The sequence below is a fragment of the Heterobasidion irregulare genome (genome assembly GCF_000320585.1).
Source record: "Heterobasidion irregulare TC 32-1 unplaced genomic scaffold scaffold_11, whole genome shotgun sequence".
Lineage (NCBI taxonomy): Eukaryota > Fungi > Basidiomycota > Agaricomycetes > Russulales > Bondarzewiaceae > Heterobasidion > Heterobasidion irregulare.
Window position 1 is genome coordinate 796,989 of NW_009258207.1, and position 20,850 is coordinate 817,838.

The 20,850-nt window shown below is 52.0% G+C and overlaps 11 protein-coding genes across 11 annotated transcripts; 7 read left to right on the forward strand and 4 right to left on the reverse strand.

The window, feature by feature from the left end:
- Window positions 1-857: 857 nt before the first annotated feature.
- Window positions 858-1,644, reverse strand: HETIRDRAFT_455084 (uncharacterized protein; the record flags this gene model as incomplete). The annotated part of the gene is made up of 4 exons (XM_009553150.1): window positions 858-1,076; window positions 1,138-1,182; window positions 1,243-1,389; window positions 1,453-1,644. The coding sequence occupies 4 exons, from the start codon at window positions 1,642-1,644 to the stop codon at window positions 858-860; spliced, it is 603 nt and encodes a 200-aa protein (XP_009551445.1).
- A 174-nt stretch (window positions 1,645-1,818) lies between these two features.
- On the forward strand, window positions 1,819-3,173 carry HETIRDRAFT_24237 (uncharacterized protein; the record flags this gene model as incomplete). The annotated part of the gene is made up of 4 exons (XM_009552844.1): window positions 1,819-2,075; window positions 2,150-2,433; window positions 2,544-2,783; window positions 2,971-3,173. Coding segments are annotated over 4 exons (984 nt in total), but the record flags the coding sequence as incomplete, so codon positions are not given.
- Window positions 3,174-3,889: 716 nt separating this feature from the next.
- HETIRDRAFT_460821 (uncharacterized protein) lies at window positions 3,890-5,219 on the reverse strand (the record flags this gene model as incomplete). Its single annotated transcript, XM_009553151.1, has 4 exons — window positions 4,724-5,219; window positions 4,259-4,538; window positions 4,003-4,146; window positions 3,890-3,943 (listed from the first exon to the last, which is right to left on the reverse strand). The coding sequence occupies exons 1-4, from the start codon at window positions 5,191-5,193 to the stop codon at window positions 3,890-3,892; spliced, it is 948 nt and encodes a 315-aa protein (XP_009551446.1). The 5' UTR covers window positions 5,194-5,219.
- A 129-nt stretch (window positions 5,220-5,348) lies between these two features.
- HETIRDRAFT_389594 (uncharacterized protein) lies at window positions 5,349-6,769 on the forward strand (the record flags this gene model as incomplete). The annotated part of the gene is made up of 6 exons (XM_009553152.1): window positions 5,349-5,707; window positions 5,800-6,139; window positions 6,222-6,297; window positions 6,353-6,450; window positions 6,536-6,607; window positions 6,677-6,769. Coding segments are annotated over exons 1-6 (756 nt in total), but the record flags the coding sequence as incomplete, so codon positions are not given.
- Window positions 6,770-7,278: 509 nt separating this feature from the next.
- HETIRDRAFT_329115 (uncharacterized protein) lies at window positions 7,279-7,708 on the forward strand (the record flags this gene model as incomplete). Its single annotated transcript, XM_009553153.1, has 3 exons — window positions 7,279-7,348; window positions 7,400-7,549; window positions 7,605-7,708. Coding segments are annotated over 3 exons (324 nt in total), but the record flags the coding sequence as incomplete, so codon positions are not given.
- Window positions 7,709-8,194: 486 nt separating this feature from the next.
- On the reverse strand, window positions 8,195-9,840 carry HETIRDRAFT_106005 (aspartic peptidase; the record flags this gene model as incomplete). The annotated part of the gene is made up of 9 exons (XM_009553154.1): window positions 8,195-8,546; window positions 8,598-8,689; window positions 8,746-8,801; window positions 8,854-9,048; window positions 9,121-9,281; window positions 9,341-9,449; window positions 9,505-9,552; window positions 9,600-9,655; window positions 9,737-9,840. 9 exons carry the CDS (start codon window positions 9,838-9,840, stop codon window positions 8,195-8,197), a joined length of 1,173 nt encoding a protein of 390 aa, XP_009551449.1.
- Window positions 9,841-10,471: 631 nt separating this feature from the next.
- Window positions 10,472-11,712, reverse strand: HETIRDRAFT_174637 (epoxide hydrolase; the record flags this gene model as incomplete). Its single annotated transcript, XM_009553155.1, has 5 exons — window positions 10,472-10,692; window positions 10,745-10,853; window positions 10,916-11,050; window positions 11,124-11,331; window positions 11,396-11,712. 5 exons carry the CDS (start codon window positions 11,710-11,712, stop codon window positions 10,472-10,474), a joined length of 990 nt encoding a protein of 329 aa, XP_009551450.1.
- Window positions 11,713-13,751: 2,039 nt separating this feature from the next.
- On the forward strand, window positions 13,752-15,229 carry HETIRDRAFT_156748 (Esterase/Lipase). The gene is made up of 5 exons (XM_009553156.1): window positions 13,752-14,105; window positions 14,165-14,372; window positions 14,495-14,629; window positions 14,694-14,796; window positions 14,855-15,229. The coding sequence occupies exons 1-5, from the start codon at window positions 13,789-13,791 to the stop codon at window positions 15,073-15,075; spliced, it is 984 nt and encodes a 327-aa protein (XP_009551451.1). The 5' UTR covers window positions 13,752-13,788; the 3' UTR covers window positions 15,076-15,229.
- A 515-nt stretch (window positions 15,230-15,744) lies between these two features.
- Window positions 15,745-17,216, forward strand: HETIRDRAFT_148090 (epoxide hydrolase). The gene is made up of 5 exons (XM_009553157.1): window positions 15,745-16,148; window positions 16,266-16,473; window positions 16,540-16,674; window positions 16,742-16,844; window positions 16,919-17,216. Exons 1-5 carry the CDS (start codon window positions 15,832-15,834, stop codon window positions 17,137-17,139), a joined length of 984 nt encoding a protein of 327 aa, XP_009551452.1. The 5' UTR covers window positions 15,745-15,831; the 3' UTR covers window positions 17,140-17,216.
- A 364-nt stretch (window positions 17,217-17,580) lies between these two features.
- HETIRDRAFT_156749 (Esterase/Lipase) lies at window positions 17,581-18,989 on the forward strand. Its single transcript, XM_009553158.1, has 5 exons — window positions 17,581-17,958; window positions 18,035-18,242; window positions 18,316-18,450; window positions 18,521-18,623; window positions 18,685-18,989. The coding sequence occupies exons 1-5, from the start codon at window positions 17,642-17,644 to the stop codon at window positions 18,903-18,905; spliced, it is 984 nt and encodes a 327-aa protein (XP_009551453.1). The 5' UTR covers window positions 17,581-17,641; the 3' UTR covers window positions 18,906-18,989.
- Window positions 18,990-19,304: 315 nt separating this feature from the next.
- On the forward strand, window positions 19,305-20,844 carry smo1 (C4-methyl sterol oxidase 1). The gene is made up of 5 exons (XM_009553159.1): window positions 19,305-19,521; window positions 19,586-19,744; window positions 19,800-19,929; window positions 20,005-20,247; window positions 20,310-20,844. The coding sequence occupies exons 1-5, from the start codon at window positions 19,342-19,344 to the stop codon at window positions 20,627-20,629; spliced, it is 1,032 nt and encodes a 343-aa protein (XP_009551454.1). The 5' UTR covers window positions 19,305-19,341; the 3' UTR covers window positions 20,630-20,844.
- The last annotated feature ends 6 nt before the right edge of the window (window positions 20,845-20,850 follow it).

A 20,850-nucleotide genomic window follows, 5' to 3' on the forward strand; every position in this document is an offset into this window, starting at 1 on the left:
GCCGTTCCAACCTTCGTCACACATGCCGAAACTGTACCCGAGTTGTTTCTTTTCGCCTTGAATGTCTCGACTGTCGCTCGTGACTTTATCTAGGCCTCACTACGTGCACGCGCACAAGAAATGGGCGATGAGCACAGCTGCCATCAAGGTTTGTGGATTGACAGGATTGGCATCCCATTTCGATGTGACTCTACGTGCGATATATGCATTCCACTGGCCGACTCTGCCATCTCTTTTGGGAATTTTCGAGCACATGCCACGGAATTTAGATCAAAATTCCAATAATGTTCCTTGACGGATTCGCAGGCGACGCTACCTGAGATCAATAAGAACATGCCTCCTGCCGCAAGATAGGTTGACATTCATCGGCTTTGCACCGTTCCAAGTCTACAAAAACATGTTATGGACACTGAAGGGTCTTGACCCGACAGCCTCTTCCAGTCCTCTTCCCTAATTACAATACGATACTCAGTACTTATCAAGACGTGTGTCAGTTTGTCGCGATAAGCCCGGCTCGCCGACTGCAGCCTGTTGTACACCCTTTCGCGCAGGCACACGGCCATGAGAGGCGTTAGTCCACCTCCGGCAATCAACTTGTGAGCAAGACAAGGCAAGGGCTCAGCTCTGAGTCGTACCTATATCAACAAGTGGTTGAATCCGAAGCTGAAAACAGCCTGACACTACACTTGCAAGTGGAGTACCAATGATCGAATCGTAACAAAGATACTCTAATATACAATCAATTCGTCAGGACTCGGCCTATAGGATGAGGCTCTGATTCTAAGTGACTTACAGATATAATGAATCGCTTGCATAGGGAATACACGGCACAGTGGCTGGAGTGGTGATAGTATATATCATGCATCCACTACTTTCACACCCTTCAACGCCTCCTCCACCTGTTCATTTTGTAGCCAGTCCAGGCGAACGTCTTCCAGATGGTCATCAAAGTCAGAGAAGGGGACACGCGCTCGTGATAGGTGCAGACTAAGTGCGGGCGCAGAATTAGAGAGGGTAAGGATGGTGGGTGGTGCGGAACGGAACGTCGTGGATGAGCCGGACGTTGGTAGATAAGGCTGCGAGCAACGGAGGGAAGTAAGGTTCTCGAGTATAATCAAAACACAGGGCATGACATACAACGAGTGCGGGATCAGTTTCTGAACCCAGCTTTGTCCCATCGACCTGGCACAACGGTGGTCAGCTCGTGCCAAACCGACGACTACACGACCAAAAGGCGCTCACCACAACCGCGAGGGCATCTGGGAATCCTTCCCTGACTTTCGTGGCGACGCGTTCCCCGACAGGCTTCAAAGTATTATCGTCGACGCGCTCAGACGCTTGGTAGTACCCCACCAGCGCCAGACCGCGACTTTCTGCGTGTCCATTGGCCTCACTCACCAGACCACTTGCTCAGCTCCCTGCATATGATATTCTATATTATAGAAGACACACCAAGTCCAGGCCGATCTCCATCATAGGACTTAAACTCGTCCAATGATGCAGCAGCGGTATTGTGTCGACAACCTGCACGCCCTTTGTGTCCTTCGCGCCCAAGAGGACGCCATTTACCGGATGCTGTGGATGTTTGAGTGAGTGAAGGACAATTTTCGTATAGGCAAGGTCGGATATTGTGTAGTTCGCCATGGGGAGCGCTGTAGTTCACTTGTAGGAGATGCGCCGAGAACAGCAGATGTAGGTACGCTTCAGGGTTAGGGTCACAAGTGAGGCAGTCGCCGTGAACCTCCCTCAGAAGAGCACGCCGCAACGATGTACGGAGGCCGTCACCATTCACCTTCAGCATTTTCATCCCCAGCATCGACCACGCTATTTCGAAGATTGACATGGGAGGGAACTGTTCCTCTCGAAATTCGCGTCGATTCCAAGGAGCTTCCTGCCAATAGCAACCGCGGCTTAGAATGTTACTTTATCCAGGCGCCTCGCGTCTCATATCTTCCTCTCCTTGTGCCCGAGATCAAGAGATTTTTGATGGATATCGTGTTCGACGAGGAGGCGGCTAAGTTACTGAAGGAGGAGGATTGGTGGTTTGAGAGTGAAGGCGGAGGTTTGCTGAAATGGTCTGTCGTTTGACCCATCCGACGCCGATGGCTCATCTTTGACTTCCTCGTGGTCACTTCGATCATGTGTATAGGCACTGGTCGATTGGCCTCATCTACGACAATCATATCATTCTCTCTTCTATCCGTCCCACAGCGTCCACATCCGCCCATGTGCAGTCCGTACCCCTCCGTCTCATCCTTCACCTCGCCTCACCTCCCACCGACAAGCTCCTGCTGGCGCCCAGCCCCGAGGCATGCAAACAGGCGTTCATGGGTCAGCTTAAGGAGGCCGACTTCCTGAGATGGGGTAGCACCAAACGTATGACTGGCCTGCGCAAGGCGGAACAAGACGGCATCTGGGAGGGCATCAAAGATCGTGAGTCTGTAGTTTCACCTGTCCCCATCGCCTCTACTTAGAATTTCTGGCTATCACGTAATATACTCCTCGCATCGCTGATCTCGTTGCGACTGATCTGCGTGTTTCAGATAATTTCGATGATTATTGGCGCGTAGCATCCAAAGTCACACCCACAACCGCGCCTGCCCGTCCACACTCCCCTCCTACAGCCCCTTCTTCTGCATCCATGCATACTCGCCCACCATCAGCTGACCCTCAAGGAACCCCCGACCGCGACGGGGCATATAGCGTTCGCAGCGTGCCAGTCAGGGTCTATTTGCCCGATGGACCCGTCATGCAGGACATCGTTCCTCCTTTACTCGAAGATGGTGAGTCTTCTTCCATCGGGCTGTCAGATATACTACCGGCGACCAAGGACAATATTCGTCTGAACTTCTCCGTGGCTCTTTTATGGTGCTTTCGTTGCACAGATCGCGCATTAACTCAGATTTCTTCCAAATTTCGGTGCCGCTTGCGTCATGTTGATCCCGATACTTACCTCCCTTCTCTTCGCAGGTTCCCCAAACACTCTCGCTGAATTCCTCTCCCAGCGCCTGCCTCTCCTTTTCCCCATTCCATCGCCATCGGCGCCCGTGCCCCGGAACCTTGCGTACACGCTCATCCAAGGCGTCCTCGCGCCCCCAGAAGCAGAGATGGCGTGGCTTGGCGCCTGTATGGCGGGCGCGGACGGCTGGGTCAACGTGTGCGTGGGCCTGCTTCATGCCCCGCCTGCATCTGGGTCTAGTCGCCAGTAGCAGTCTTTATGCGCTGCCGATCTGCGCGCGACGGTGCTTTCAGACTTTGAGCGTCGTTATCACACAGTTGGGCCAGAGCCGTCAGCATTTCCGGCATGCTTGGGAAGGGGATTTGATAACGGTATACATAAGTTCAATAATTTTTTATGGTTGCATTTTTGTTCAGCGCTTGGAATATACCCTGTAGGACGTTTGAATGTTCCACGCGTTTCTTCTCGTGAGGATCCGCACTCGTCCGCAATAGGCATCCTTTTGACCATACCGAGTCAGGTCTTGGTGACGGCTAAGCGCTGAACATACGCTCAAAGCTGGAGGGCGATAATGCGTCTATTATCAGAATACAATTACAATGATGTACAGCAAACAAAACAGGGCACGACAGGAGATAACAAACACGATGATAACCCATGAACTCTCCGCCCCCTTGCCATGGTCATAACATGCAGCGATAAATCGCTGCGGAAGAAAATATAGCCCTCGGACGATACATGTGCTGTGATATGCTTGTACAATGCGCGATTTTCGGTGCAGTCCTGTTGAAGGTTGAGTGAGTGGTGGAGTGGGGGTCTTGGAGCATCGGATGCAGCGGGATGCGAGGTGTCGGGTATGGAAAGAGGGGATAAAGTGGTATATCGAGGGAGGCTACGGATTATGAATCCCGCGGACTCAGAGTCGACCCATCAGGCCACATATCCGAGAGCGAGCGCCGTCAGAGTCGACGAAACCAAGTTGACCTAGAACGAGGTACGTCAGACGTCAACAAACCCGAAAGCGGGACCGACAGGACGCGTACTTGGTTGTTGGTCAGGATATCGAACCCGCTGACGACCTTGATGTCCGCTTTACTGTCCGGGACAGCCGAGGTGTCAGTCAAGATGCGCTTTGTCGTGTTGGAATATTGCGTGCGCTGAAGGGTGGCACCGAGCAATGAATCGAGCTGTTGGACGTGCGAATTGTGATCATCAAAAGACGGCACCGAACGTGCATGCCGGCCATGATCCCAAAGCATTCATAAGCGCCACGTAGTGATTACATCCAGAGATACTCACCAACGATCCAAACCCGCCCGCGCCTGCGCCCAGAAGTAACAGCTGCCAGAACAGGCTGGCAGTTTGTTCTCTGCAGCTGGAATTTTCTGCCACGAGCGTCGCGAACATCGTCAGACCCATCGCCGCGCCGCCTGAGATGGACGCGACAGTGCCGAGCAGAGACAAGCCGCCGTTCGTTCCCGGTGGAACGCGGGAGAGGGTGGTGAGGAGAATCGGAGGTGTTTTGGAGAGGATACCGAGTTCGGAGGCGAGCGTGTCACCAAGGCAGCAAGCAAAGTGTCTGGAGTAAGACTTCGTGAGCTTACAAGAAAACTAATGAGACGTTGGGCGTAGTCCAAAGTGGGAATGGGTGAGTAGAAAAATCAGCATTGTTATGAAGAGGCCGAGACGGCGAATAGTGAATTCGAATGCTCAGAACAGGGGGAGCTGCACATATGGCTCCGTTCCAAATGAACAAAAACGCACCCTAGAACGATCATAAGCAGAGCACGGCTCCATCCTTGATTTGCGCTTGCATCAAGTGGACACCACGCGTCTGGTGTATAATTTACCAGATGTGCGCCGAGCGCTCTAGAAACCTGTCTAGCAGCAGGAAATCCTGGGGCGTGCAGAGCACCCCAGAGCAAAGCAGCCACTAGCGCACTCGCGGAATTTGAGAAAACTTGCATCCCGTTCCGATACCCTGCCCCTGCTTTGTCGTGTCCGTCCTCCAACAACGCCTTCTCCTTCTTACCCGCGCGCGTCGCGCTCGATCCGATCAGGTAGAACACGATGAGTGATATGCCTGGAGTGCGTAAAGGCATAGAGAGCATAGAAATGCCCGTCAGGAAGGCCGCTGCTGCGCCAGAAGGTGAGAGCGAGCGTTTTCGGAGACCATTCACGGAGAGCGCGGTTGCGAAGAGAAAGGGGACAAGAGGGAAATCGTAATGTATCATTGTCGACGATGACGGTGTCGATGTTGATGGTCGGAGAAAGAGGGATTTTGGCACTGCTGACCGTCGGCGGCGTTTTTGAAATGAGCGCCCAAGTCGATTGAATCAGCTGCCTGCAGTGCTCTTGCACGCAACGACAACAATTCTCCTTCTGCACACAACATATGTGACATGCATGCTGCACTGTGGCAGCATCTAGAAATATTCCGGCCACATGGACGTTTCGTTATCAGGTGGCCATTCTGCGTGAGCGATCTTTCAGCAGAATAGCAGTCGTGCAGAAGGAAGTACTTGTAAGTAGCTGGGACGGCCGGGCAGCTGACCGAGGCACTGTGTGCACAGAGTGCTCTCACACTGATAAGTCTCAGAATAACGACTGCCCCTTAACTCAGCTACTCTCTTCGACTAACACTTCTACTGACCATTCACCGAAACCCAGAATGTCGAAGCTCACCTCTCCTGGTACGTACACTCCGACGATTCTGCAGGGCAAGCTTGCCCTCATAACCGGTGCAACGTGAGTCCCTGCTCGTGAATTGGGCTCTCTCCACCCTATTTGTCCTCTGTCATAACTTCACTCCCGACTTACCTTCGCTCGTCAACTCATAGCGGTGGTATCGGCCAAGCGACCACCCGTCTCCTCGCCTCCCGCGGCGTGTCCATCGCAGTCCACTATTTCTCTTCCCAAGCCAAAGCCGATGCCCTTGTCTCCGAGATCCTCGCTAATAACCCTTCCATCAAGGCCGCCGCATTTCAAGCAGATCTCGGCGACTATGATGCTGTGCGGAGGATGCACAAGCAAATCGTGGAGACGCTTGGGAGTCCAGACATCTTGTACTGCAATGCTGCAGCAACTGGGACGATAGTTGGGATCAAGGGAAAGATTCAGGATGTGACGGTGGAAGAGTTCGAGAAGGTGTGGAGGTCGAATACCGCCTCCGCTTTCTTGGTAAGTTGCCGCCGTGAATGACTTTGCAAAATCATGTGTTATTCTTTCCATGGAGAGAAGAGTGATCGCTGACACTTTCTAGTTATCGCAATTATGCCTCCCCTTCATGGTAGAACAAGCCTGGGGGCGTGTTATATTTTGCTCTAGCATCGCTGCGGGTGATGCACAATCTACACATCGCTTAGTACAAATTCTCATCACGATTACTTATAGCGACGGGTGGTGTTATCGGCCCGCATTATGCCTCGTCGAAGTCCGCCCTTCATGGAATCATGCACTGGATCGCCAACCAATACTGCAGAACTGGTGTGGTATGTAGAGCTTGAAGAATCTGACACTGTCTTGCGCATCTAGAACCAAGGTGACTAACAATTGGCTCGTCTTGATTCTCCTTAGACATGCAATGCTGTAGCACCTGCGCTCATCACAAACACTGAGATGTTCAAAGCACCTACGACTGCGCATCTGGTTTGTGATGTCCATTTTTCCTTGTCACATTTCTCTTAACTACGCGTCGTTTACTTCTGTTGTGGCAAGGATTTGATCCCGATGGGCCGCTTTGGCCAACCTGAAGAGATAGCAGCCGTTGTCGAATTGCTCGTCACCAATTCTTACATGACGAACAAGGTATGTACTAAGTGTTCGGACACGCGTCCTTCAGAGTCACTTCGTTCTGATAGCCTTGCCTTTTGCAACAAAACACGTATCCGAATCGAAGATCGTGTCAGCGGACGGAGGGATGTTGCCATCTACACTCGCTTGAGATCTGCGGCGCATGACGTATGGTGTGGCGAGCGATATGTAACTCATACGTCGACTGGTTTTGTATTCACTCTATCGTTTCGCCGTCAGTTCAGATTGAGTCCGTAGGAAAGTTGGGATGCCACCTTTTATAGCGGATCCTCTCAGACCTCAACTGTCCCTCATGAACAACATGGCTGAACGTGCCCAAACCACCAATCCTGACTGTGCAAGCATTGTGCACCCAAATGATCAACAAGTACCAGCGATTCCCTCCCAGAATGCTGCCCTCTTTCCGAACAATCCCGCAGTACACTAAGACATCCTTCTTCAGGAAATTCTCGCGTTCATAAGTCTTCGTGCAGTTACATTATCAGTGTTGGTGACCAACAGATATACAGGTCAATCTCCTCCATACGCGTATCGAAACTCTCGAAAGAGAAGTCGAGGAAAACCAACGGGATCTGGGTTACGAGTGCGTTCGCCCATTTCAATCATGCCACGCAGGTCTGAATCAAGTCTACAGGTCTCAATGTAGTATGCTCCGCGTCATGAACGCGCGACAGGCAAACGACGGTCCCCTGCGTGCGATCCCTCCTCGCCCAGGTTGCCCCCCATATCAAGAGGGTGACTTTCCTCCGACATTCGTAGCATTCTGCAATTTACCCGGTATACCTGATCTTCCGCTACTGACATAGTACTCATTCTTGACGTTGAATGCCAGCTCCGAGTCTGGATCGCCTCTTGAGCGCATTTCGGCTCCCAGTTGAAGGCACGGATGAAGAAAAGCAAACTAAACTTGCTCCATTGCTTGGCCGTATCTTTTGAAACAGCTTGTTCACCTCGTATGTTCGCTCGTGTGAATTTTTAGTCCAGTCAGTTTCGTTCGTGCGGACAAGGGTCTTTGTGGTACCTTCCTCATATCCAGTAATCGTGGCTGGTCAGTCATTGTCGAAATGATCGATGAGAATTACAATAGAAAAACCATTACAATGAGGGGGCGCGCTGGTTCACTGAATAATCCAGATTCAATGAGCGTGGCAGGTAGCAAGAAAAGAAATGCACGAGGATCAGAGTCCGTACTGTAAGATGGCTATATGCAAAGTAACAGTGGCTATATGCAAAGGGAAGTAACAGTGTCAAGGTATGTTAAATACTCAGTAACACGAAAGTCCATAGGTGCTAGAGTCAGAATGCGAGGTATGGAGATGTGTGGAAATGCTACCGAAACGTCTAGAGCTTGTTAAGCTAGTCGAAATCATGATCATATCTATTGATTAGGCAAGATGCGCGAACCCGACACCTGAAGAATGCTTAGCCAACGATCCATGCATAATCCAGACAAGACTTATGATGTCCAGTCATGTCATACCCAGTGTACACGCTCTCCAACCACTTCTGTCCAAACATAAACGTGCCAAAACCTGCACTCGTTACCCAGGTGTACAAGGCCTTGGTGGCATCTAGTCCCAGCGCGTCATATAATCCGGTCGGGATGAGGTATTGTGAAGCTGGGATATCGAATGTCTGGTCTCCAAGGCCAAACGTCATCGAAGGCAGGGAGGATGCCGATGCATTCAGAGGGAAGGTGAGGTAACCATCGAGGGTTCCGTTCGGGACTAGGCCGGCGCCGGGGAAAGAGTGAAGGATAGAGAAGAAGGCATCACTGTGGGTCATGAGTTATGAGGTGATGCCACGGGAGATGCGAAAAACGTACGAAGGGAGGCCAATCTCGAGTACACCAGTGTCAGTCCGCCCTGGCTCGGTATCGTTGACTAAAACTGTGTCTCCAAAGCTGAAGCTGGAAACCTGCGCAAAACAAGGGGTTACTTAGAAGCCTAGTCATTTGGGAGAGTTGGATGCACATTGAATTCCCAATGGAAGTTCACAGGCTCGTTCTGAGGTAACCACACAATCTCGCCTATGGGCCAAATTGATTCGACTATTACCCTTTGACTGCAAGAGTGACCTACCGCTAATTCGATTGTCGTCAATCCCACCAAAGGTAATCTCACCCTGGCCGATCTGGGTGCCGCTGGCAGCATCCAACCCATTGACATAGATACCGAACATCGCAGCGTCAATGCTACCCTCTGACAGAAGGCTTTCCACAAAAGTGGGTGTCGCGTCGTGTCCAGACACCTCGCCAGAGTTTGAGCCTGACGGGCCTAGGCCAACTTGAACACAATTTTAGCCTGATGATTTCTGCTTGGACTCAACAAAAGGAAACCAATACTTACGGATTCCATCGATGGGCTTGACGAGTTTGAAACCAGTTGTGTGATTGGCCGCACCAATGATCTGTGAGTTTGCGACGGCAGCGCCAACGGTAACTTTATCCATGTATGCAGTGCCTGATGCACCGCCTGCACCATATCCAATACTAAAGGTTTCGTTCATCCTACCGTCGACATGTATTAGACGCGCAACGAAATCAAACATGTAGGTTTTACAACATACGCTTGTGTGTTTGAGCCTGGTTCATATGGCGTTTCCCCGCCTAGCCAAAGGATGGCGCTGCCTGTGTCGATGAGTACGTTGGAGAATGTCTGACCGTTTCCAGCCTGAACTATACACGGCAGATGAAGTTCATTGATATTCATGATGAATTCCAAAAAACATACCGGAAGCAACAGCTTTCAGCACTGCATTATTTGTCGGAGCATTCATGTCTGACGAAAATTGAGAATCGGCTGATTCAAAATGTGGATTCGCCCACCGTTAGCAGCGACTTTCGAGATTGCGGCTGCGCTCCAAGCCGCTTCAGAGTCAATTCTAAGCCATTGAGTGCAATGAGTGCATTAAAAGTAAGAACAAGGTGTATAGTATCTTGTGCCAAGGCGGATCGCGACGTACAGCGAAGATATGAATGCCGCCTTCAAGATCTTCTGGGTTGAAGCTGAATGCGCTGGCACAACAGCCGCAGCTAGTATACCAAAGATAAATGCAGCGCGAGACATCTGACCAGTCATAGTTTTCAGTGACGGGGTACGAGCTACAAGAAATATTGGGAGAGCGAGAAATGGAGAAAATTTGGATGTCTGTGTCCGTTCCGCTGATCATATTCACGACTCACCTTCGAGAATCTCCCACGACCCAGCGTGGTCTCACGTGGATGAATTCTCACCACCTCATTTGATGTCCATTGAACCCCGAGTAAACCCATGGACATGAAGGTGCGTGTGGCGAAGCGGGATGGTTGTGGGGTGGACTCGGGAGTTGGAGGCGCTGGTTCGAAGATTCTCCGGTCCCAGTTTGGGTTGCTCGGCGAATGCCATAATTTGAGCTCCGCGATACTTAGTTGAAGACAGGCTCCAGCACTGCGCTAGGCCAGTCTGCGTCAGTTTGACATTGAGGAATCTGAGACTCTGCAGCACGGCAGATCGAGTTTCTTGAGACGTTTTAAATTATCATATATTACGGAACCCCATAGGTGCACACGGAATACGAGCAGCGAGATTGTTCAGAGAACTTCTAGGTGCATCCTCTACGTTCAATGTTGAGTCGAAAGACTTCGACAACATCGTGGCACGATGACGAGTGTCATCAGCTACAGTTAACTTTCGTACACTCACACGTCTATGACCCATTTCATATTTGGAGTCCTTCGATCCACTCTAACAATGCCTCGTTGACCTCCTTCGGATGGGACAAAAGGACCCAATGACCTGCATCGAACTCCTTCACGGTGAGCGGTCCCTTCGCATATTGTTTGAGTAGCGCATTTCCCAATGCCGGGAGGCAGACAATGTCCCTGAGTGCGGCGCCGAAAAAAACAGGTTGCTGTATGTCATACGCCTCTTTGGGAACGACTGGCGAAGCGGATTCTCAGTGCATACTGACGATCATTAGCATTAAACATACGTTTGTCATCTTCAGCACGAATGCTACCGGCCGTTGTCTGTATTTTGTACCAAGCTACGGGGGAAGCAAGTCCTCCGCCTAGGAGCGTCTGGCGGTAATGCTCTTGGTCCTACAAGACAATAACGAGTGGATTAGACAGAACGTGAGAACTGGGAAATGACATCAGCTTGCCTCTACTGTGAGAAATGGGGCAATCGGCCCTTGGTTGTTAGCTTCTATCCATTCTTTCAGCGCGCCGGGCGGACAGAGATTCTTGAGAGCGATCTCTCCAGAACCGGAGAAGAATATGCTGAGGAAGGAGTTGAACTGAAAGGGCGAAAAATAAGAAGTGCAGAATTAGCTGCGTTCTTTGTCGACAAGGAAAAGGAAGAATATGCACATTTTTTTTGATCATTTTATCAGCACCCTCTTCTGCGAGATAATCCCAGTATCCAAATAGGTCGCGGCCAACGAGTTGTTTGATTCTGGCTGACTGTGCCGCAGGATCGTGGACTGGATTGGGAGGGAGGTATGCGAGCGCGAGGAAGCCGATGGCCGTGAATCGGTCAGGGTGGTTGTTTGCCAGACGTGAGACCACGCGGCTTCCCCTATATCGCGCAACAAGTATTGTTAAGCTCAAACAAAAACAAAAAAGCAGCATTCAACGAATACCAGTCATGCCCAATCAAAACGGATTTCTGCACATCCTCCTTGTCCAAGATATCGACAATATCCTGCGCTAGCCCGCTTCCGATGTAGAACTTTGCATCCGTCGGCTTGTCGGTGCCCGCATAGCCAAGCATATCCGGAACGACGAGTCCATAGCCTCGCGGTTTGAAGAAATCCACCTGGTAATGCCAATCCCAAGACGACGAGGGGAACCCATGCAGGAGTACAAGCGTCGGTTTTCCCGCTTCGGCAGAAACACGGAAGTAATTGTAGGTGAACCCACGCTGGGTGATATGTTTTTTGAAGAGTGACGCGTCCATGGTGTCGATGACGGTAAAGAATTGAGATGAGTCTGGGATCTCGATATGAGTGGATTTAAGTAGATCGGACGCAGGTGATTATACCTCCGGGAGACAAACCCGGCTCCCTATGTCATTAGTGATACTGGAATAGCCAAATCGAAGCGCCTAGAGATGGATTCTGCGCCTTCGAGAATCAACATTGCCTTACTTGTAAAACAACAGGCTCAGCAGGGTACAACATTCGGTCATGAGCTACAATTATGAACAGTCGTGAATAAGCACCGCAGTAAAGTATGTTCTATTTGACATACCATTGGCTGAATCCCTTGGGGTAGAGCTATTTTGGCCTCGGACTTGTCGACGTGGGGGCATACAGCGAGCGTGTACCCCGATCGGTCTTCGATGGGTCACCGAAGTCTGCAATCCGCCGAATCCTGCCAGACCTCCCGGGCGACACAGTCGCGGGGGTCGCCGGTCAGAAGGCAAGTCGGTTAGGATTAGTCAGCGCGTAGCAAACTTACTCCCAGTGCCAGCCTTGAGTGGTTGAGTCTTGACCTTCACGCTACAGATCGCATGACTCAAGAGACAATGACTCGTTCAGCTATCACTGTCGCTGTGGGTTGCGAAATTTGTGGCTGATTCAGCACAGGTAAGCGTTATAGAACATACCTCCTTCTGACGGGAGCCTTCACAAAATTCAAAACGTCACCCTCGGCAACCTCTTGTAGAGCCATCGGATCTTGACATACATTTGGTCGATATTGACCATCGAGGTACGCAGATCAACACAATCTACTAATTCCCGAACTCTATGGAGGAGCATATGGAAATTTAGCTAAGCGGCTTTTCCCATCCACATCATAAACGAAACAGCAGGCAAAACACGATGCTGTATGTGGTGTTGTTGAAAGGCCTGCCCTTCCTTGTCAATGGTCGTGCGAGTAGTTACACTCACAGGAAGGAGCCTTCTTGACTCAAAGGCGTGTTTGAAAGTTTCCTTTCTGCGGAGACGTTGGCCTTATGTTTCAATACTAACTATACGCTTGGCTCTTTTTCAAAGTAATTTTCTGCTGCCATACCATGGTCGAACGTGATAATTGCGGCCGGGTTAGTTTGAGCTGTCTGGGCGCCATACCCTTTAGACCCATCATATCGGTTTCGCATCGGTTTCCGAATATTCAATAGGATGTGTCGCCCACTTCTCCTGTACGAGCACAAACAGGTGAGTGGACGCAGACGAAGTGGAATCATACATCCTTGTTTCTCGACAGTAACTGATCTCTTGTACATTCTTTGTCTTAAAGTTTGACCGCCGAGCTCCTACATAGTGCTAAAAGACCTGTTGAGCACGGACAGAAGAAGGTGTTTCACCCCATCTTTGCCACAGAAGCCACACCTTTCGAGAGACACCTCATGACTCGCGAGCATCGTGAGTAATATTAATCTCCCGTAGTCCAGTCCAGCAAGCCTCTGCTCGTCCTCCTGCTATCGTCGTGGGACTGGACCGTAGTCTCGCCTGGGCAAACTCGCACTGACGTCCACGGCCCGACCAGTCATCCCGCAGACTACCTACGCTGAAAATGATGATTTGCCTGTTCATGGTGATGGGGTGCTCAAGCAGCGCGCAGAGGGCCCCATGACGGTACGCGAATTCGATGTTGACCATTAAATGCGGGGAAGGTACATCGTGTGATGTCAATGAAACACACATGCAATCACCCTTTTGCACGATGTAGTAATCATCTCAGCTCTGCGCACAGCTGATTCGGTTTCATTCAAATTAAGGGAGCTATGATGCGTGATGACATCAAATATCCGTACCCAGTTTTGCTTTGAACTTGCTCAGTCATGCAAATGGCTGGCTATGGCTGAATGACGACAGCCATCGGCATCGCTGCTCAATGACAACTACTAGCGCTCATCTCTGTAAGATGAAGGTCACTTCGGGATGCCGGGTTGATGATGGAGGCATCAAATTATGCGTTTCAGGGATCTTCTGAAGTTCGACATCATATAAATAATCTTGCACAAGTACAGCCAAGTGCTTGCATCCAAACGATCCCTCCCACCAACCGGAAAATTGACCGCATCACTATGGACGCCGCTTTGTACAAGAAACACACGACAACGCGTGGGTTCAGCTACAACTACTTTTTCGCTGCCGCACAGCCAGGCAAGTCGACGCTCATCTTCCTGCATGGATTCCCATCGTCGTCTTGGGACTGGACCCAGGAAGCTATATTCTTCAAGGCCCGTGGGTACGGCTTGATCGTTCCAGACATGCTTGGGTACGCTGGCACGGACAAGCCGACGGATCCGAAGGTGTACGTGGGGAGCGGGCTTGCAAAGGACATTGTGGACATCATGGACCACGAAGGTGTGGAGAAAGCAGTCGCGATCGGACACGATTGGTGCGAGTGCTGCTACTTGTACGCACGCTTGCTCTGGATCTGATCTTATCGATCTTCAGGGGATGCATCCCCGCTTCACGCCTCGCAAACTATTACAACGATCGCTTCCTCGCGTTTGCGTTCTTTGCCGTGGGATACATCCCCCCCAACCCTGTCTTCGACCCTGCTGCTCAGGCCGCCAAGACACGCGAGCTCGCCGGACGCGACCTCTTCGCGTACTGGGAGTTCTTTTCTGAGGAGGGCGCGGACAAGACGATCGAGAAGAACGTATGTCTTCTTCGCTACTTTTCCTCTTTCGTTCCATACTGTGAAGAAGCAGGGCACGATCTCTCCCTCCTTCCTGAGACTAGTCGATCTGAGAACACGAAATGCTCACGCTCATCTTGCAGTTTGACTCTTTCTTCTCCCTCTTCTTCCCAAACCCACCGGAGCTCTGGAAAGACCATGTCACTGTGATCGGCGGGGCCAAGGCGTGGGTCGAAGGCAACAAGCAGAGCCCCGCCCCTGCCTACATAAAGCCTGAGGTAGGCACTATGTGTCCCATCCACGTGCCTTTAGACTCGGTTTGACTTATTTTCTTTGCAAAAGGATAAAGAACATTATAAGAAATTGCTGCTCGAAGGAGGCCTTGCAGCCCCCCTCTGCTGGTACAAAGCGATTACAGGAGGTTTTACGTCCGAAGACGACAAGCGTACGTGCTATGATACTTCCTTCTCAGCCAGTCGCGATTCAAACACCTCATTATACAGTCATTCCTCTATCTTCGTATGGTTTTCAACAGCCTGCGTTCTTCGGCGCAGCGCTCAAGGACATGATTGCCCTGCCTGTGATCGGCAAGGCGACGGTGCAGGCGGCTGCGAAGGGGCCGGTGACGATCCGCGAGTTTGATGGCGACCACTGGATTGTGCTCTCCCATGCGGACGAAATAAACCGCGAGCTGTCGGCGTGGTTGGAAGAGCATAGTATTTAGGCGCTCTGCGAAGGAACGTAAGATGTAACAACATGATGTGACTTTTTGCTGAAGACAAATCTCTGTACGTGTGGAGGGATAGGAAGTCGAATTCAATGTTTTATGATAGGTTAGGCTTTGAATCCCAGGCCGGGACGCGGCGTGTGCATAAGTCATCCGGATAGAAGCTAACACACATAAGGCATCCTTCAGGTCATGGGCCGCGATGCTTATCAAGTACCGAGGCGGTCACACCGAGGAGCGGGTAGCAATTGCAAGTGTTTATATACCTCCCGAGGTGATCATACCGGGGGAGTGGGGTCGACCACAGATGACTAAATCGTTTTCCATAGTGAGTGAGTTGGTCCCGATTGAGCTCGATTTTTCCAAGATCTCTCTAGCCCCCCACAGATAAAGTACCCCAACCCTTCTCTCTTAGGACCACAAGTCAACACGCTCCTCGATCTGGTCAAGCCTCGAACAGACCATTGTGTTTTGACATCTCGGACGAGGACAATCCCATTGAGAACGTGAGTCAAGGTTACTGAAGGGTGATCGAGAACTCATTTCACAGTACATATGACCATTTCGATTAGATCAAGGTCAATAAAATGTTGGCCGAATCACTTTCCTGGGAGTATCCGTTCGTGATAAGTGAGTTCTACAGTCGCAAGCCTATATAAGGGCCTTCACGATAAACCAAGTTCGAAGTTCTTCCACGACCCACCAGCGAACAAACATCGACTTACCAACACGCCTCTTGCTCTAACCCAGAAAATGGATATCGCTTTCTACAAAAAGCACACTACGACCCGCGGGTTCAGCTACAATTACTTCTTCACTTCCGCACAGTCGGGGAAACCAACGCTCATCTTCATGCACGGGTTCCCCTCCTCATCGTGGGACTGGTTTCAACAAGCGACGTTCTTCCAACCGCGCGGGTATGGTCTGATCGTCCCCGATATGTTGGGGTACGCTGGGACCGACAAGCCGACGGACCCAGAAGCATACATCGGGAGCGGACTGGCCCGAGACATCATCGACATCATGGACCGCGAAGGTATACAGAAGGCCATCGCGATCGGGCATGATTGGTGCGTCGAGGCGTCTTATTCTGCGCCTACAGAAGTAGCCTCAGATACGCGTTCTCATCGGATCCGATCGCATACCCATCCCATCTGGTCGGCATCGCCATGCATTCGCGCCGCCAGGGGCTGTCTTACCGCTTCGCGCCTCGCGAACTACTATTCTGACCGCTTCATCGCATTCGCGTTCTTTGCGGTGGGCTACCTCTCCCCGAACCCCATCGTCGACCCCGCTATACAGGCCGAAGCAATCCGAGAGCTCGTCGGGCGCGACGTGTTCGCATATCAGAAGTTCTTTACTGAGGAAGGTGCGGACAAAAAGATCGAGAATAATGTATGTACGACTTCCATTCCATCTGTACCGGCAGCACAGGATATCGACGTGGATGTTGTATTGCAGTTTGATTCGTTTTTTTCCTTGATCTTCCCGAATCCACCGGAGCTTTGGATCGACCACCTCTGTGCGAGCGGCGCTACCAAAGCGTGGATCGAGGCCGACAAGCAGAGCCCGGCCCCAGATTACATGAAGCCCGAGGTATGATTTCAGCTTTACGTCGATATGAATATCAGTCCGTCCTGATGTGGAGCGTCTGGACGCACAGTACAAAGAGCATTACAGACGAACCTTGCTCGACGGAGGCTTAGCAGCCCCGATCTGCTGGTACAGAGCGAACACAGAAGGTTTCACAGCCGAAGACGACAAGCGTACGTACTTCCCCCATCCTCCCTTTTGCTCCCGTTCGGCTTCCAGGGTGATTGATACGTACCTCCCCCTGCAGTCGTCCCGAAGCCATCATACGACATCCAGCAACCCGTGTTCTTCGGCGCTGCGCTCAAGGACATGGTCTGCCTGCCCATTTTCGGCAAGGAGACGCTGAAGAAATATGCGAAGGGCCCAACCACGATCCATGAGTTCGACGGGGATCATTGGATCCTGCTGTCCCATATGGAGGAGGTAAATCGTGAGCTTTTGGCGTGGCTGGATGGGCTGAAGTTGTGAGTACTTCTAGCCGATGGAGTGTAAAAGACGATGTAGCTCCGGACTGACCAACGTAAATGTATATTATTTCACCGCTCATGTGCTGTGGTATTACACGGTCAAATATCGCGATGCAGGCGGCTTTACAAAGGAAGCACGACTGCGAGAGGAAGCCGGCCGACGATGGCCCCAATGTGTCTACAATGATTGGTGTCATCGACTCCGAGCTCGAGCGGACATCAGAGCAAGGAGCAGACACGGAGTTGCATTTCCAACAGGAAATCTGAGCTCTGTCGACAATCTCGAACAGTCCTCGAACGGACATTTCCAGACACTGGAGCCAGAGTGCACCGTGACGATTGCGATCGGATCGAAAGGCTGATCGATTGATCAAATGCTACTTGACTTCACAAAGATCCCCTCTGATTCTTCCCGGTATAAGTAGCTGCCATCCTGACAATACTTAAAGGCACTCGCTCCAAGCCAGCAATCACTCAACTCACCACTCGACCCGCCTCACACAATGGACGTTGCTTCCTACAAGAAATACATCACGACCCGCGGGTTCACCTACAACTACTACTTCTCCGCCGCCCAGCCTGAAAAACCCACGCTCGTCTTCATGCATGGATTCCCGTCGTCGTCGTGGGACTGGACCTCACAGGCTACGTTCTTCAAAGCTCGCGGGTACGGCTTGATCATCCCTGACATGCTGGGATACGCCGGCACGGACAAGCCGACGGATCCGAAGGCGTACGTCGGGAGCGGGCTCGCGAGGGACATCGTGGATATCATGGACAACGAGAGCGTACAGAAGGCGATCGCGGTCGGGCATGACTGGTGCGTCCCACACGTCTCTCGCCATGTTGGTATGCTGATGACCGATGATTTGGATGTTGATCGATGTAATCAAAAGGGGAGCCCGTCCGACGTCGCGCCTGGCGAATTACCACCCCGATCGGTTCATCGCGTTCGGGTTCTTGGCCGTGTGCTACGCGCCCCCAAACCCTGTGCACAACCCCGCCGCACAGGCCGCAGCGATCCGGCAGCTGGTCGGGCGCGATATCTTCGCGTACTGGGACTTCTTCACTGAGGAGGGTGCGGATAAGAAAATCGAGCAGAACGTGAGTCCCTCGTTGTGGATCCCCTGGCTCTCGAGTGTGATCCGGGCAGCTTCGCTGATAAGCGAGAATACAGTTTGACTCGTTCTTCTCCCTCTTCTTCCCGAGCCCGCCGGAGTTGTGGAGAGAGAACGTCACTACGATAGGTGCGACCAAGGCGTGGATCGAGGGCAACAAGCAGAGTCCTGCTCCAGCCTACGTCAGGCCCGAGGTATGCACACTGGACGGCTTTGCTTTCTTTACACTATGCTGACTCCTGAGGGGGCCATCTGCGCGGACAGTTCAAAGAACACTACAGAAAGACTTTACTCGAGGGCGGCCTCGCGGGCCCGCTCTGCTGGTACAGGGTAAACACAGAAGGTCTTGCGGCCGAGGACGATAAGCGTGCGTGTTTCCTCTTACTCTGCGCCGTGACATGCTCCAGACTTACAACAATGCTGCGCAGAGGCGCCGCTGTCTTCGTACGAGATTCATCACCCGGTCTTCTTCGGCGCGGCGCTCAAGGATGAGATTTGCCTACCCATGTTTGGCAAGGCAGTCCTCCAGCGGCTCGCAAAGGGTCCGGTGACAATCAGAGAATTCGACGGCGACCATTGGTTCATGGTATCGCATGCAGAGGAGTTGAACGGCGAGTTGTTGGCGTGGTTGGAGGGCCTGAAGGCGTGAGCGCATAGGAGTTGGCGGCAGATATGCTGTATGGTAGAATACGATTATGTCTATGGGAGTCAAGCGTTGTGTCCGCGAGTCAAATGGAGTGCAGTGGAAGCTGTTGAAAAATAAACATGAGATCTACAGCGAGGACCGGTTTGCCGACACGAAAGACCGAGGGCTGGCCGGCCGCGTCGTGGGCGTCGACGACGAGAGGGTCGTTCTGGACGAGGCTGGAGCGGGATGGAGTTGTCGGTCGGATGCGGTGGCGCGACCACGTCACGGATTGGGAAAAAGAAGCGCGGTCACGCCACTCTCAAATTTGCCCGTCCAAAAAGCAGACCACTTTCTCCTCGAGCACACCCGCTCCTCTTATATATACCCCCCTCCGCCCCGTCGTTCCCCACCCCCCTCCCTCTTGTCTTGTCAAAATTTCTCTTCTGGTTGGGCAACCATGTCTTTGAACGCGACCATCGCGCAGAGCGCCGCGCATATAACGAGTGCCCAGCTGTATGCGGGCGCGGGCACCGACTTTGCGTCGTTGAACTGGTTCGAGCAGCAGTGGGCGGCGTGGTATCTGTGGATTGGTAACCCCATCATCGCGACTGGTCTTGCCAGCTTCCTGCTTCACGAAGTTTGTCTTTGTTGCTGGCATATATCGTTCGAACCCTGAGGACTAATGTTTTCTTGCTCTAAAGATTGTGTACTTCGGCCGCTGCGTCCCATGGATGATCATCGACTCCATCCCGTATTTCCGCAAGTGGAAGTTGCAGCCTGCCAAAATTCCCACCATCGCTGAACAGTGGGAATGCACCAAGCTCGTCCTGTTCTCCCACTTCACGATTGAAGCTCCCACAGTGAGCACATTTTCCCCTTTGCTTTGAGGTTTTCATACAGCTGACTTTTGGGCAGATCTTCCTGTTCCATCCTGTCGCTGAGATCCTTGGCATGAGCACTTGGCAGGTGCCTTTCCCGCATTGGAAGGTCATGCTCCCCCAGCTGGCGTTCTTTTTCTTCTTCGAGGACATGTTCCACTATTTCGGTAAGCATGTGCTCTTTCACTGACTTTTCCTCGTTATGCTTACCATGACTCACCATTGAATTTGTCAACCTGTAGCCCATCAGCTCCTCCACACGCCGATGCTCTACAAGCACATTCACAAGATCCATCACAAGTACTCAGCGCCGTTCGGTCTGGCCGCTGAGTATGCGCACCCTGCGGAGGTCATGATCCTTGGCACCGGCACCATTGCAGGACCCTTACTCTACTGCTTCTTCACGCGCAACCTGCATATCCTCACCGTCTACATCTGGATCACGCTCCGCCTCTTCCAGGCTGTCGACGCGCACAGCGGCTATGGTGCGTCGCTTCATCCGTATGTGCATCTGGCAGCTTACTAATCGAACCGTATCCACGCGTAGACTTCCCCTGGTCTCTCCAGCATATCGTGCCCTTCTGGTCCGGCGCAGAGCACCACGACTTCCACCACATGGCCTTCGTGAACAACTTCTCGACATCCTTCCGGTGGTGGGATCGCGTGCTCGGCACGGACGACAAGTACCTCGCCTACCGCTCCCGCATGCAGGCCGCCATGAAGGAGGCCCGCGCGAAGGGCCTGTCGGTCCAGCAAATGAAGGAGGTCGAGGAGCGCATGGTGAAGGAGGCCGAGGCCGAGGGCGTGCGTGCCGAGGCAGAGGTAGAGCGCTTGGGCGAGAAGGGGAAGAAGGCCAAGACATCATGATTTTAGTGGCTGGGATATCCATCCATAGACACTCGGAGTGGGGGAGGGGCGTATAGCCTTATATTATGAACGGGTGTTGATAATCTCGTTCTTGCTTTAATCCTATATATACCGCTGTTTGTTGCTTGGTGCGCACTGTTGTAAACGCACGGTATCGGGCTACCGTCTTGCCTCCAAGGCCTCAATCCGGTGCTTCCGTGACCGGTTGGGAGAGCAAGTGT

Excerpts from the sequence above, each read along its gene's own strand:
- HETIRDRAFT_156748 (XM_009553156.1), top strand. The coding sequence starts at position 13,789 with ATGGACGCCGCTTTGTACAAGAAACACACGACAACGCGTGGGTTCAGC. Across the intron at positions 14,630-14,693 it reads CTGCCTACATAAAGCCTGAG|GATAAAGAACATTATAAGAA; the intron begins GTAGGCACTATG and ends TCTTTGCAAAAG. Across the intron at positions 14,797-14,854 it reads TACGTCCGAAGACGACAAGC|TCATTCCTCTATCTTCGTAT; the intron begins GTACGTGCTATG and ends CTCATTATACAG.
- HETIRDRAFT_148090 (XM_009553157.1), top strand. The coding sequence starts at position 15,832 with ATGGATATCGCTTTCTACAAAAAGCACACTACGACCCGCGGGTTCAGC. Across the intron at positions 16,149-16,265 it reads ATCGCGATCGGGCATGATTG|GGGCTGTCTTACCGCTTCGC; the intron begins GTGCGTCGAGGC and ends TCGCGCCGCCAG. Across the intron at positions 16,845-16,918 it reads CACAGCCGAAGACGACAAGC|TCGTCCCGAAGCCATCATAC; the intron begins GTACGTACTTCC and ends CTCCCCCTGCAG.
- HETIRDRAFT_156749 (XM_009553158.1), top strand. The coding sequence starts at position 17,642 with ATGGACGTTGCTTCCTACAAGAAATACATCACGACCCGCGGGTTCACC. Across the intron at positions 18,243-18,315 it reads ATAAGAAAATCGAGCAGAAC|TTTGACTCGTTCTTCTCCCT; the intron begins GTGAGTCCCTCG and ends GCGAGAATACAG. Across the intron at positions 18,451-18,520 it reads CAGCCTACGTCAGGCCCGAG|TTCAAAGAACACTACAGAAA; the intron begins GTATGCACACTG and ends CTGCGCGGACAG.
- smo1 (XM_009553159.1), top strand. The coding sequence starts at position 19,342 with ATGTCTTTGAACGCGACCATCGCGCAGAGCGCCGCGCATATAACGAGT. Across the intron at positions 19,522-19,585 it reads CCAGCTTCCTGCTTCACGAA|ATTGTGTACTTCGGCCGCTG; the intron begins GTTTGTCTTTGT and ends CTTGCTCTAAAG. Across the intron at positions 19,745-19,799 it reads TCACGATTGAAGCTCCCACA|ATCTTCCTGTTCCATCCTGT; the intron begins GTGAGCACATTT and ends ACTTTTGGGCAG.